General features: G+C 40.2%; 1 protein-coding gene across 5 annotated transcripts in view; it reads left to right on the forward strand.

Annotated features, from left to right (window-relative positions):
- The window catches only part of NASP (nuclear autoantigenic sperm protein), a 44,654-nt gene that overhangs the window by 16,599 nt on the left and 14,995 nt on the right, over window positions 1–13,060 (forward strand). For 4 of the 5 annotated variants that reach the window (XM_034651607.1, XM_034651585.1, XM_034651599.1 and 1 more), the window contains exons 2-4: window positions 7,377–7,427; window positions 9,783–9,893; window positions 12,950–13,030. In XM_034651607.1, coding sequence (XP_034507498.1) covers window positions 7,377–7,427; window positions 9,783–9,893; window positions 12,950–13,030 — 243 coding nt within the window. The remainder of the gene's footprint in view (window positions 1–7,376; window positions 7,428–9,782; window positions 9,894–12,949; window positions 13,031–13,060) is intronic. The other variant, XM_034651591.1, reaches the window with a different exon arrangement.

Raw genomic sequence — 13,060 nt, forward strand, 5'->3', positions numbered from 1 at the left:
CATTCCTTAGGGTTTTCATCAAACTTGTTGACCAATATAATATTCACAAAAGGATTAGGAGTTGAAAGCAAAGATTTTGGATTCTGCCGAAAGTAACTGACAACTTAAAAAAAAATCTTTTTTGTCTTTAAAGCATGCTCTAGGACTGAGACTCCAGTACAGTTAATCCTTACCTGTCATTTAATCTCTTCTGCCTTTCTCTGTGCTTCTGAACAAGCTGTCCCCGCTGCTTTTTTTATTTGTTTATTATTTTTAGTGATCTCTATACCCAAGGTGAGGCTTGAACTCACGACCCCCGAGATCAAGAGTCCCTTGCTCTACCGACTGAGCCAGCCAGATACCCCCGACCCCTCTGCCTTTTTAACTGTTCGGTTGGAGACTGTCTGTCTCCAGTGCACACAGGAGGTACTAAAATTAAAATGTCTATTAGATTTAAATATTGAATTGAGTAAGCTCTTTTTTCTTTTTATTTTATTTTTAAATTTTTAATTATTAACATATAATGTATTATTTGTTTCAGGGGTATAGGTCTGTGATTCATCAGTCTTACACAATACACAGCGCTCCCCACGATATATACCTTCTCCAGCGTCCATCACCCAGCCACCCTATCCCTCCCAGCCCCCTCCACTCCAGAAATGCTCAGTTTGTTTCCTGAGATTAAAAGTCTTATGGTTTGTCTCCCTCTCTGGTTTCTTGTTTCGTTTTTTCCTCTCTTCCCCTATAATCCTCTGCCTTGTTTCTCAAATTCCACATTATCAGTGAGGTCATATAATTGTCTTTCTCTGCCTGACTTATTTCACTTTTGCATAATTCCCTCCCAGTTCCATCTGCATTGTTGCAAATGGCAAGATGTCATTTTTTGATGGCCGTATAATATTCCATCATACACACACACACACAAACCACACCTTCATTATCCATCTGTCGGTGGACATCTGGGCTCTTTCCATAGTTTGGCTATTGTGGACATTGCTGCTATATAAACATTGGGGTGCATGTGCCCCTTCGTATTACTACATTTGTATCTTTGGGGCAAATACTCAGTAGTGCAATTGCTGGGTTGTAGGGTGGCTCTATTTTCAACTTTCTGAGGAATTTCCATACTGTTTTCCAGAGTGGCTGCACCAGCTTGCTTTCCCACCAACAGTGTAGGAGGGTTCCCCTTTCTCCGCATCCTTGCCAACATCTGTCGTTTCCTGACTTGTTACCTTAGCCATTCTGCCTGGTGTGAGGTGGTATCTCATTGTGGTTTTGATTTGTATTTCCCTGATGCTAAGTGACGTTGAGCAATTTTTCATGTGTCTGTTGGCCATTTAGATGTTGTCTTGGCAGAAATGTCCCTTTACTACTTCTGCCCATTTCTTGATCAGATTGTTTTTTGGGTGTTGAGTTTGATAAGTTCTTTATAGGTTTTGGATACTAGCCCTTTATCTGATATGTCATTTGCAAATGTTTTCTCCCATTCTGTTGGTTGTCTTTTGGTTTTGTTGACTGGTTTCCTTTGCTGTGCAGAAGCTTTTTATCTTGATGAAGTCCTAATAGTTCATTTTTACCTTTACTTCCCTTGCCTTTGGCAGTGTGTCTAGGAAGAAGTTGCTGCGGCCGAGGTCACAGAGTTTGCTGCCTGTGTTCTCCTCCAGCATTTTGGTGGATGGATTCCTGTCTCACATTTAGGTCTTTCATCCATTTGAGTCTTTTTTTGTATATGGTGTAAGGAAATGGTCTAGTTTCATTCTTCTGCATGTGGCTGTCGAATTTTCCCAACACCATTTGTTGAAGAGACTGTCTTTTTTCCATTGGATATTCTTTCCTGCTTTGTGGAAGATTAGTTGACCATAGAGTTGAGGGTCCATTTCTGAGTTCTCTATTCTGTTCAGTTGATTGATGTGTCTATCTTTGTGCCAGTACCTTACTATCTTGAGGATTACAGCTTTGTAAAGAGCTTGAAGTCCAGAATTGTGATGCCACCAGCTTTGGTTTTCTTTTTCAGCATTCCTCTGGCTACTCGGGGTCTTTTCTGGTTCCATACAAATTTTAGGATTATTTGTTCCATTTCTGTGAAAAAAGTTGATGGTATTTTGATATGGATTGCATAGAATGTGTAGATTGCTCTAGGTGACAGACATTTTCACAATGCTTGTTCTTCCAGTCCATGAGCATGGGATGTTTTTCCATTTCCTTGTGTCTTCCTCAGTTTCTTTCTTAAGCATTCTGTAGTTTTCTGAGTACAGATCCTTTGCCTCTTTGGTTAGATTTATTCCTAGGTAGCTTATGGTTTTGGTGCAATTGTAAATGGAATCGATTCCTTAATTTCTCTTTCTTCTGTCTCGTTGTTGGGGTTTAGAAATGCAACTGATTTCTGTGCATTGATTTTATATCCTGCCACTTTACTGAATTCCTGTATGAGTTCTAGCAGCTTTGGGGTGGAGACTTTTGGGTTTTCCACATAAAGTATCATATCATCTGCTGAGAGGGAGAGTTCTGGCTTCTTTGCCGATTCAGATGCCTTTTATTTCTTTTTGTCGTCTGTGGGACTTCTAGTACTATGTTGAACAGCAGTGGTGATAGCGGACATCTCTGCTGTGTTCCTGACCTTAGGGGAAAAGCTCTCAGTTTTTTCCCCATTGAGAATGATGTTCGCCATGGGTTTTTCATGGATGGTTTTTATGATATTGAGGTATGTACCGTCTGTCCTTACATTGTGAAGAGTTTTAAGAAAGGATGCTGTACTTTGTCAAATGTTTTTTCTGCATCTGTTGAGAGGGTCATGTGGTTCTTGTCCTTTCTTTTATTAATGTAGTATATCACATTGATTGATCTGCAGTTGTTGATCCAAATTTGCAGCCCAGGAATAAATCCCACTTGTTCGTGGTGAATAATCCTTCTAAAGTACTGTTGGATCCTATTGGCTAGTATTTTGGTGAGAATTTTTGCATCCATGTTCATCAGGGATAGTGGTCTGTAATTCTCCTTTTGGTGGGGTCTTTGTCTGGTTTTGGGATCAGTGTAATGCTGGCCTCATCAAATGAGTTTGGAAGTTTCCCTTCTATTTCAATTTTTTGGAACAGTTTCAGAAAAATAGGTATTAATTCTTCTTTAAATGTTTGGTAGAATTCCCCTGGGAAGCCATCTGGCCCTGGCTCTTGTTTGTTGGGAGATTTTTGATTACTGCTTCAATTTCCTTGCTGGTTATAGGTCTGTTCATGTTTTCTGTTTCTTCCTGGTTTAGTTTTGGTAGTTTCTACGTCTCTAGGAATGCATTCATTTCTTCCAGATTGTCTAATTTGTTGGCATATAGTTGCTCATAATGTGTTCTTTGTTTGTATTTCTTTGGTGTTGGTTGTGATCTCTCTCCTCTTTCATTCATGATTTTTATTTGGGTCCTTTCTCTTTTCTTTTTGATAAGTCTGGCCAGGGGGTTTATCAGTCTTACTAATTCAAAGAACCAGCTCCTAGTTTTGTTGATTTGTTCTACTGATCTTTTGGTTTCTATTTCATTGATTTCTCCTCTGATCTTTATTATTTCTCTTCTCCTGCTGGATTTAAGCTTTATTTGCTGTTCTTTCTCCAGCTCCTTTAGGTGTAGGGTTAGGTTGTGTATTTGAGACCTTTCTTGTTTCTTGAGAAAGGGTTTGCATTGCTATATATTTCCCTCTTAGGACCGCCTTTGCTGCATCCCAAAGATTTTTGGACAGTTGTGTTTTTGTTTTCATTTGTTTCCATGAATTTTTAAAATTTTTCTTTAATTTTCTGGCTGATCCATTCATTCTTTAGTAGGATGCTCTTTAGCCTCCATGTACTTGAGTTCTTTCCAACTTTCCTTTTGTGATGGAGTGCGAGTTTCAAAGCATTGTGGTCTGAAAATATTCAGGGAATGATCCCAATCTTTTGGTACCTGTTGAGCCCTGATACGTGACCCAGGATGTGATCTATTCTGGAGAATATTCCATGTGCACTAGAGAAGTATGTGTATTCTGTAGCTTTGGTAATGTTCTGAATATATCTGTGAAGTCCATCTGGTCCAGTGTGTCATTTAAAGCCCTTATTTCCTTGTTGATCTTTTGCTTAGATGATCTGCCCGTTTCGGGGGGGGTGTTAAAGTCCCCTAGTATTGTGTTATTGTCGATGTGTTTCTTTGATTTTGTTATTAATTGGTTGCTCCCATGTTAGGGGCATAAATATTTACAATTGTTAGATCTTCTTGTTGGATAGACCCTTTAAGTATGATACGGTGTTCTCCTTCATTTCTTACTACAGTTCTTGGTTTAAAATCTAATTTGTCTGATAGAGGATTTCCACCCCAGCTTTCTTTTGATATCCATTAGCATGATAAATGGTTTTCCATCCCCTCACTTTATTTTATTTTTATTTTATTTTTTTTAAGATTTTTTATTTATTTATTTGACAGAGATAGAGACAGCCAGTGAGAGAGGGAACACAAGCAGGGGGAGTGGGAGAGGAAGAAGCAGGCTCATAGTGGAGGAGCCTGATGTGNGAGCCTGATGTGGGGCTCGATCCCATAACGCCGGGATCACGCCCTGAGCCGAAGGCAGACGCTTAACCGCTGTGCCACCCAGGCGCCCCGCATCCCCTCACTTTAAATATGGAAGTGTCTTTGTGTTAAAAATGAGTCTCTTGCAGACAGCATATTGATGGGTCTTGCTTTTTTTTTTTTTTTTTAAAGATTTTATTTATTTATTCGACAGAGATAGAGACAGCCAGCGAGAGAGGGAACACAAGCAGGGGGAGTGGGAGAGGAAGAAGCAGGCTCATAGTGGAGGAGCCTGATGTGGGGCTCCCATAACGCCGGGATCACGCCCTGAGCCGAAGGCAGACGCTTAACCGCTGTGCCACCCAGGCGCCCCGGGTCTTGCTTTTTTTTTTTATCCAGTCTGATACCCTGTGTCTGGTGGGGCATTTAGTCCATTTACGTTCAGGGTAACTACTGAAAGATACGAATTTAGTGCCGTTGTATTGCCTGTAAGGTGACTGTTACTGTATATTGTCTCTGTTCCTTTCTGGTCTGTTACTTTTGGGTTCTGTCTTTGCTTAGAGGACCCCTTTCAATATTTTTTGTAGGCTGGTTTGGGGATCACAAATTCTTCTAGTTTCTGTTCGTCCTGGGAGTAAGCTGTTTTTTTCATTGATCATTTGTATTCAGCCATATTGCATGTGTTACTTATCTCTTCATAAATTTGTTATAGCTAGCGAAACAAGAAGAAAGTCCAGCTGTAGAAAACTAATAGACTCCCTTCTGTTTGTGTTGTTAACCTTTTGGAGAGTTCTCAATAATTGTCTACATAAGAGAGCCCTTTTATCTTCTGTAGCTTCTATTCTCATACTTCTAGCTTTCTTGCATTATGTATTGCAGTTCGAAGTAATACTTGGTAATAAAGTACTTATAGTAAGGTTTCCCCACTGTACTTGTCTCCATTTCACCTGTTTCATTTGTTTGTTTTTTAAGTAGGCTCTATGTCCAGCATGAAGCCCAACGCAGGGCTTGAACTCACAACCCTGAGATCAAGACCTAAGCTGAAATTGAGTCAGACACTTAACTGACTGGGCCACCCAGGCGCCCCTGTCCATTTCACCAGTTAACCACATTCTCAGCTCTCATTTGAGATCTGGCTTGCTTTGAGGACACATTTAGAAATGATATATGTCCTTATCTGGGTATTGCCTTTGGGATATATGTGAAAAGTGGTGATAGGGCAAGTAAAAATGCCAGGGATTTTTTTTTTTTTAAGATCTTATTTATTCATTTGAGAGAGAGAGAGCACAAGTGGGAGGCAGAGGGAGAGGCAGACTCCCCACCAAGCAGACAGCCCCCCAAAATGCCAAGGATTTAAATGAATACTAAGTGCATGGGGTCAATCTATAGGGTTCCCAAATAGTAACTTAAATTAGCCATGTCTTAAAACCTATCTAAAGTACAACTGTATTGTAAACAAATTGCAAATACAAGTGTATTGTAAATTTTTCTCACGTTATTTACCAATTTAAAAAAAAATTTTTAGAAAAGATTTATTTATTTTAGAGAGGGCACGACTGGGGGGAGGGGGAGAGGGAGAGAGAGTCCTAGGCAGACTCCCTGATGAGCCTGAAGCCTGATGCAGGGCGATCCCATGACCTTGAGATCATGACCCTAGCCAGAATCAAGAGGCAGATGCTGTTGACTGATTGAGCCACCCAGGTGCTCCTTTTTACCAATTTTCAAAATAGTGCAGTGGTTTCCTATCGTTCTCCAAAGCTAATTAATAGAGTTCTTTTGTTTTTGTTTATGTAATTGAGAACTCATTGATTTAAATATATTTGAAGTTTTCAATCCATTGTAGTTATTATTTTTGTTGCAAATTGACACTTCCTTTGACCAGTGGAATTTTATTCAGGCTGGCTCTTGAGTGTGCTTTTTAATGTTTTTGTACATTATTATGAAACATGTTAAATTTATAGAAAAGTTGCAAAAATGACATAAAATATTCTGCTTTTCCCTGGATTCCCCATATTGGCTTTATAATTCCTTTTGGCATGACTGTAAGTATATTTGACTCTACATCATATTAGATATAGCTTCATTGCTTTCTAGCATGAAAGCCAAACTCACCTTTGTACTTCTCCTGCCCCAGCTTAGAATCTATTACTCTTCATGAAGTCTTGGTTCCTTTTAGTGCAAAATAGATTTTTAGGAGTATAGTCTGGGTGCCTAGGGGTGGAATACTCATTGCTACTGAGTTGGTCATTATTTCTAAGTCTTCTCAGTAAATACAATTATGAATTTTTTTTCAAGATTTTATTTACTCACAGCACAAGCAGGGGGAGCAGAGGGAGAGGGAGAAGCAGGCCCCCTGCCAAGCGGGAGCCCGATGTGGGGCTCAATCCCAGGACCCCCAGGACTATGACCCGAGCCGAAGGCAGATGCCCAACTGACTGAGCCATGCAGTCACCCCTGAAATGTTTTAAAGATACTTATTAAAACTTTTCAAAACTGAATGTTCTTAGAAATTTTTTTTTTTTAAAGAACATAAACTTTATTTTTAGTGAGTTTAACAGAATATGAGTTTTTTCAGGAATGCATATGCTACATTATAACAAATACTTCACTCTTTCCACCTGATCATAAGCTCAAAGCTAGGATGCGACCGTCTTGTTCCCTGTAGTATATCTCATGCCTGGCACATAGGCATTTAACAGATACTTGAATGAGTAAAGATTAAATTTGATTAGCTAAATACTACTTTTAAGATCTTAATATCCTATCAGGCATTTAATAAATAGTAGCTATATTATGGCTTTATATTTTTCTTAATTTATATAATTCTCAGGCTTAAAATAGCCTTCATTTTAATTTTTTTCGCCTTAATTTTTCGTCACAGGACTGAAGACGATGCTCCTGCCCCTTCTACGTCTGCAGATAAAGTGGAGAGGTGAGATTATTTACAGAGTACAGTTAGACTGATGTCTGGAACGTAAACTAAGAACTGTATAATTTAGGGGCGCCTGGGTGGCACAGCGGTTGAGCGTCTGCCTTCGGCTCAGGGCGTGATCCCGGCGCTATGGGATCGAGCCCCACATCAGGCTCCTCCGCTATGAGCCTGCTTCTTCCTCTCCCACTCCCCCTGCTTGTGTTCCCTCTCTCGCTGGCTGTCTCTATCTCTGTTGAATAAATAAATAAAATCTTTAAAAAAAGAACTGTATAATTTAAGGGAAGTATTATTTTCATTTTATTAAAAGTTTTTATTTATTTAATGGAGCACAAGCAGGGGAGTGGCTGGCAGATAGGAGGGAGAAGCAGACTCCCCACTGAGCAAGGAGCCTGATGAGGGACTCCATCCCAGGGTCCTGGAATCATGACCTGAGCCAAAGGTAGACACTTTACCAACTGAGCCACCCAGGCACCCCAAAGGGCAGTATTATTTTTAATAGATAACAGTTAAGACTGAATATTAAGGTACTTGTGTGTAATTTAAAGTATGGAGTCCTGACAATGATGTCTTTAGGTTTTTCACATTTGATTAAAATATTAGAATTGAAGTTACTTAGTTCTGCTCCTTACTTGTTACATGCCTGTCAAATGCTAACCTGTTCTTTCTTTGAATACTCCTACTGATTTAGATCTCTATTTTGTAAGGTTGTCATTTTCAATTTTATGTTATTCTAATTTAAAAGTTTTAAATTTTATGTTGGGCCCACATCTACTTCCACATAACTTCCCCATATTGATATGACTGTGGTTCTTAACCAGAGGTAAGCATGATAGTTAACTGGGATGCCTGTCCAAAAGGTAGATTTATGGGTTGCATCCCTAGAGATTTTACTTGTTAAGCTTGAGATAGAATTCAGGCTTGTGTGTTTAAAAAAAAAACAACTACTTCCTGATCATTCGTAAGTTCACTCAGGTTGACAGTCACTATTCTAAATTCTCTTTAATCCTTCTGCAGAATATCTGCACGTTTTTATTCATTGTGAGCACACCAGTGGGGTGGGGGCGGGGGCAGAGGGAAAGAATCTTCAAACAGACTCCCCACTGAGCAAAGAGCTTGTCTTGGGGCTAGATCCCACAACACGTGAGATCATGACCTAAGCTGAAACCAAGAGTAGTTGGACGCTTAACTAAGCCACCCAGGTGCCCCTGTATAATATATTTTTAAAAAGTCATCTGTACAGCCAATGTGGGCTTAAACGTACAAACCTGAGATCAAGAGTCTCATGTTCTACAGACTTGAGCCAGCTAGGTGCCCCAGTTTTATGGTTTTCAGTAATCCAGGGACGCCTGGGTGGCTCAGTGGGTTAAGGGTCTGCCTTTGGCTCAGGTCATGATCCCAGAGTCCTAGGATCGAGTCCCGTGTAGGGCTGCTTGCTCTGTGGGGAGCCTGCTTCTCCCTCTTGGCCGTAGCTTCCCCTGCTTTCCTACTTGTGCTCTCTCTCTCTGACAAATAAATAAAAATTAAAAAAAAAAAAAGACTTGAAGTTAGTTTTTGTATGTGGTGTGATAATAAGGTTGAGGTTTACTTTTTTTTTTTTTTTAAAGATTTTATTTATTTATTTGACAGAGATAGAGACAGCCAGGGAGAGAGGGAACACAAGCAGGGGGAGTGGGAGAGGAAGAAGCAGGCTCATAGCGGAGGAGCCTGATGTGGGGCTCGATCCCATAACGCTGGGATCACGCCCTGAGCCGAAGGCAGACGCTTAACCGCTGTGCCACCCAGGCGCCGCAAGGTTTACTTTTTTTGCATGTGGATATCCCATTACTCCAGCACCATTTATTGAAAAGATTATTCTTTCCTCATTGAATTGTCTTGGTACCTTTGTCAAAATTTCAAGTAGTCCTATGTGTGGATCTGTTTTTGTACTCTGTTCCATTTTCATCTATTTGCCTTTATGTCAGTTCCACATTGTCTTGATTTGAGGTCACTGTCTTTTGCTCGTCTACCTAATGTTTCTTGATTTATTTTTCTTAGAGGTAGTACAACTTGCTGTATGAATTTATGGTTCTTTCATGATTTTTTGTTTGTTGCTTAATTAGTAAATATTTATAGTAACATACAATATAGGCTTTGTGAGTAGATAAACCTTTAAGAGAAAATAATCTAGTAAAGCTCTTGAATGTTGCTTTGTGATTTCTTTTGCTTTTATAGTGATAAATATGAGTTAGCTAAGCCTTGCTGGAGTGGTCAAAGGTTTAAAGAAGTTAAAATACAATGGTTTAAATGTAACAGGTATTCAAAAAACGTTGATTTAAACAAGTATTTGACATTTGAAAAAAATCATTTTTCTTGCAGTCTGGATGTGGATAATGAAGCTAAGAAACTGTTGGGTTTAGGACAGAAACATCTGGTGATGGGGGATATTCCAGCAGCTGTCAATGCATTCCAGGAAGCAGCTAGTCTTCTGTAAGTACTGTGTCTTGCTATGATGTGCTATATTGTGTTTGTTAAAAGGTTGTCTTATGGGGGGGGCAGAGGTTTAAAAGATTGGATATTTTTCATGTACAGTTTACTCCTGTAACTAATGATAAGACTTGAATATCACTGAGCAGTCTCTTTTCTTTTCTTGAGTAAGGTAGTTTGTTTTCCAGTCACCACTAATTAGGGTGACCAATTCATCCTACTTTGTTCTGGGACTTTTTTTTTTTAACTCATAACCCAGAAATCAAGACCTGAGCCGAGATCAATAGTCAGATGCATAGCTGACTGAGCTACCCAGGTGCCCCTGTCTGGGACTTTTCTAATTTTAACACTGGAAGTTCTGTGTCTGGGGAACTCCTGAAAGTCCCAAGCAAGCCACGATGGTTGGTCACCCTAGCACTAATGCTGATTTTAGTACAGCATTTTTCCAATTGTTAGCAGTTGTTTGGAAGTTGTCAGCTACCACTAGGTGGCCGTATATGTATCTGTATTGTGAGAAAACAGGTTGGCTTTAGTGCCTCGAAAGTGATTTATTTTAACCAAAGACTTCAATGTGTCTCTGGAGCTGAGAGAGAGAAAGTATAAGTTAAATCTTCAAGCCGTAGCTTTTCAGCCTGTGACCTGGTTTAAGATAGCTTCTCTAAGATCCTATTACCAGTAGCAGTTGAATATAGTCGTGTTCCCTAATGAGTTGATTATGTTATATGCAGTTGAATTGAAGAAATCCTTATAATAAAACTAGGTTTCAGGTTCACCATGATTAAAAGCCTCTGGCTTCTTCATTCCTTCTTATTCAGTCAGTCAGGGTCCTGTCAGTCCATTCTTGTCCCAACTTCATTCCCTCTCCCAACATCTAGAACAGAATCTTATTTCTGGATGTCTGCATTAATCTCTTGTCTAATTCCTGGCCTCTGGCCTCTTAGTTTGTCATCACCTGGGCCAGAGGAACTGAGGCTCTGATACCCTGTGGTATGTTATGAGTAGGGTGCAAATTTTATCTGATGCTAAGTATTTAGGTATTTTTATAATAAAAGTGTATTATTTCTTTTTTTTTTTTTTAAAGATTTTATTTATTTATTCGACAGAGATAGAGACAGCCAGTGAGAGAGGGAACACAAGCAGGGGGAGTGGGAGAGGAAGAAGCAGGCTCATAGCAGAGGAGCCTGATGTGGGGCTCGATCCCATAACGCCGGGATCNGCCGGGATCACGCCCTGAGCCGAAGGCAGATGCTTAACCGCTGTGCCACCCAGGCGCCCCAAAAATGTATTATTTCTTACAGTGTAAACTGCTAAAATCTAAGTTTTAAAGAATAAGCACAAATAAACATACTTCTTAGCTTATTTTCTTACCAGATATCTAGAGATCGGTATTTTCACTGTCCTGCCTTCAAGGATATCTCAGGGGAAAATTTGAGATGCACTGTTCTAATCTAGTAGATTATACTTAAACATGACCCTCATAATACTCTGTGCTTAGTTTCTGTAGTTAATCTCACTAGGCTGTAAAGGCCATTAGCTGTCCTGACTTTGCATGACTTCAGCCAATCCTTTCCTCCATAAAAACTAGTCTCTGCTCTACCTAAAGTACCTCCTCCTTCATTTATCACACTTGTGATTTGTTTCCCTTTCTGTCTTCTTGTCTAGATATTAATAGCTAAAACTTATGTATAATACTATTTGTATTTCTGGGGCGCCTGGGTGGCACAGAGGTTAAGCGTCTGCCTTCGGCTCAGGGCGTGATCCTGGAGTCGCGGGATCGAGCCTCACATCAGGCTCCTCCGCTGGAAGTCTGCTTCTTCCTCTCCCACTCCCCCTGCTTGTGTTCTTTTTTTTTTAAAGATTTTATTTATTAGACAGAGATAGAGACAGCCAACGAGAGAGGGAACACAAGCAGGGGAAGTGGGAGAGGAAGAAGCAGGCTCATAGCAGAGGAGCCCGATGTGGGGCTCGATCCCGCAACTCCAGGATCACGCCCTGAGCCGAAGGCAGACGCTTAACCGCTGTGCCACCCAGGCGCCCTCGTTTTAAATACTTTTACGGGCATTATTAATTCAGTTCTTACAATAGATTTTGAACAGTTCTTAACATTTCTGTTTTATAGATGAGAAAACCAAGGCACTGAGTCTGAGGTTTATACAGCTGGTTAAGGTTTAGACATGGAATTTGAACCCAGGCAGTCTGACTCCAGAGAATAAGTTCTTATCTCTAATAACATGATGTCTTTCCATATACCTTATCCTTTAGGTCCCTCCCAAAGGTCCTTTAACTGTTTGGGCCATACTGCCACTCATCATATAGTAGGAGAAATACCTATTAATGTAGTTTGGCTCTGAGATGATATAGTATAACTGCAGCAAATCGGTGTCACTTGCTACATCTATATAGAGAGAAAGACTAGGCAATATATTAACTTCATACATTGTGCGTGTGTTTATTTATTTATTTATTTTTAAAATAAAGATTTTTATTTATTCACCTGAGAGAGAGAGAACGTGCGAGAGCACAAGCAGGGTGAGCATTGAGCCCGATGTAGGGCTCAGATCCCAGGACCCTGAGATCATGACCTGAGCTGAAGGCAGACGCTTAATCGCTTAATCGCCTGAGCCACCCACGTGCCCCTTATTTGTTTGTTTTTAAAGATTTTATTTGAGAGAGAAAGGTAGCATGAGTGGGAGGAGGGGCAGAGGGAGAGGACAAGAGATGCCCTGCTGAGTGCAGAACCCCTTACAGGGCTCAGTCCTAGGACCCTGAGATCTTGACCTGAGCCGAAGTCGGACAGCTTAGCCACCCAGCCACTCCGTAACATGGGGCTTTGGACTCAATGGCCCTGAGATCAAGACCTGAGCTGAGTCACCCAGGTGCCCCATACATTGTTTTTTAAAGTCCCTTTGACCTTGACTTGAAAGCAAGAGGAGGGGGGAGTATTGGTTTCCTAGAAGAATGTGTCACTGGAGAAATGTCATTTTATAATTTAAAGAACTAGAAATAAGTATTTTAGAGTAGATTTTAATTCAGATCTTAAATGTTTATTCTCTTTGTAGAGGTAAGAAGTATGGAGAGACAGCTAATGAGTGTGGAGAAGCCTTCTTTTTCTATGGGAAATCACTTCTGGAGTTGGCAAGGTATGTCTTTCGAGCTGCAGAGTTTTTTTT

This window comes from Ailuropoda melanoleuca, chromosome 2 (genome assembly GCF_002007445.2).
Source record: "Ailuropoda melanoleuca isolate Jingjing chromosome 2, ASM200744v2, whole genome shotgun sequence".
In the NCBI taxonomy this organism is placed as follows: domain Eukaryota; kingdom Metazoa; phylum Chordata; class Mammalia; order Carnivora; family Ursidae; genus Ailuropoda; species Ailuropoda melanoleuca.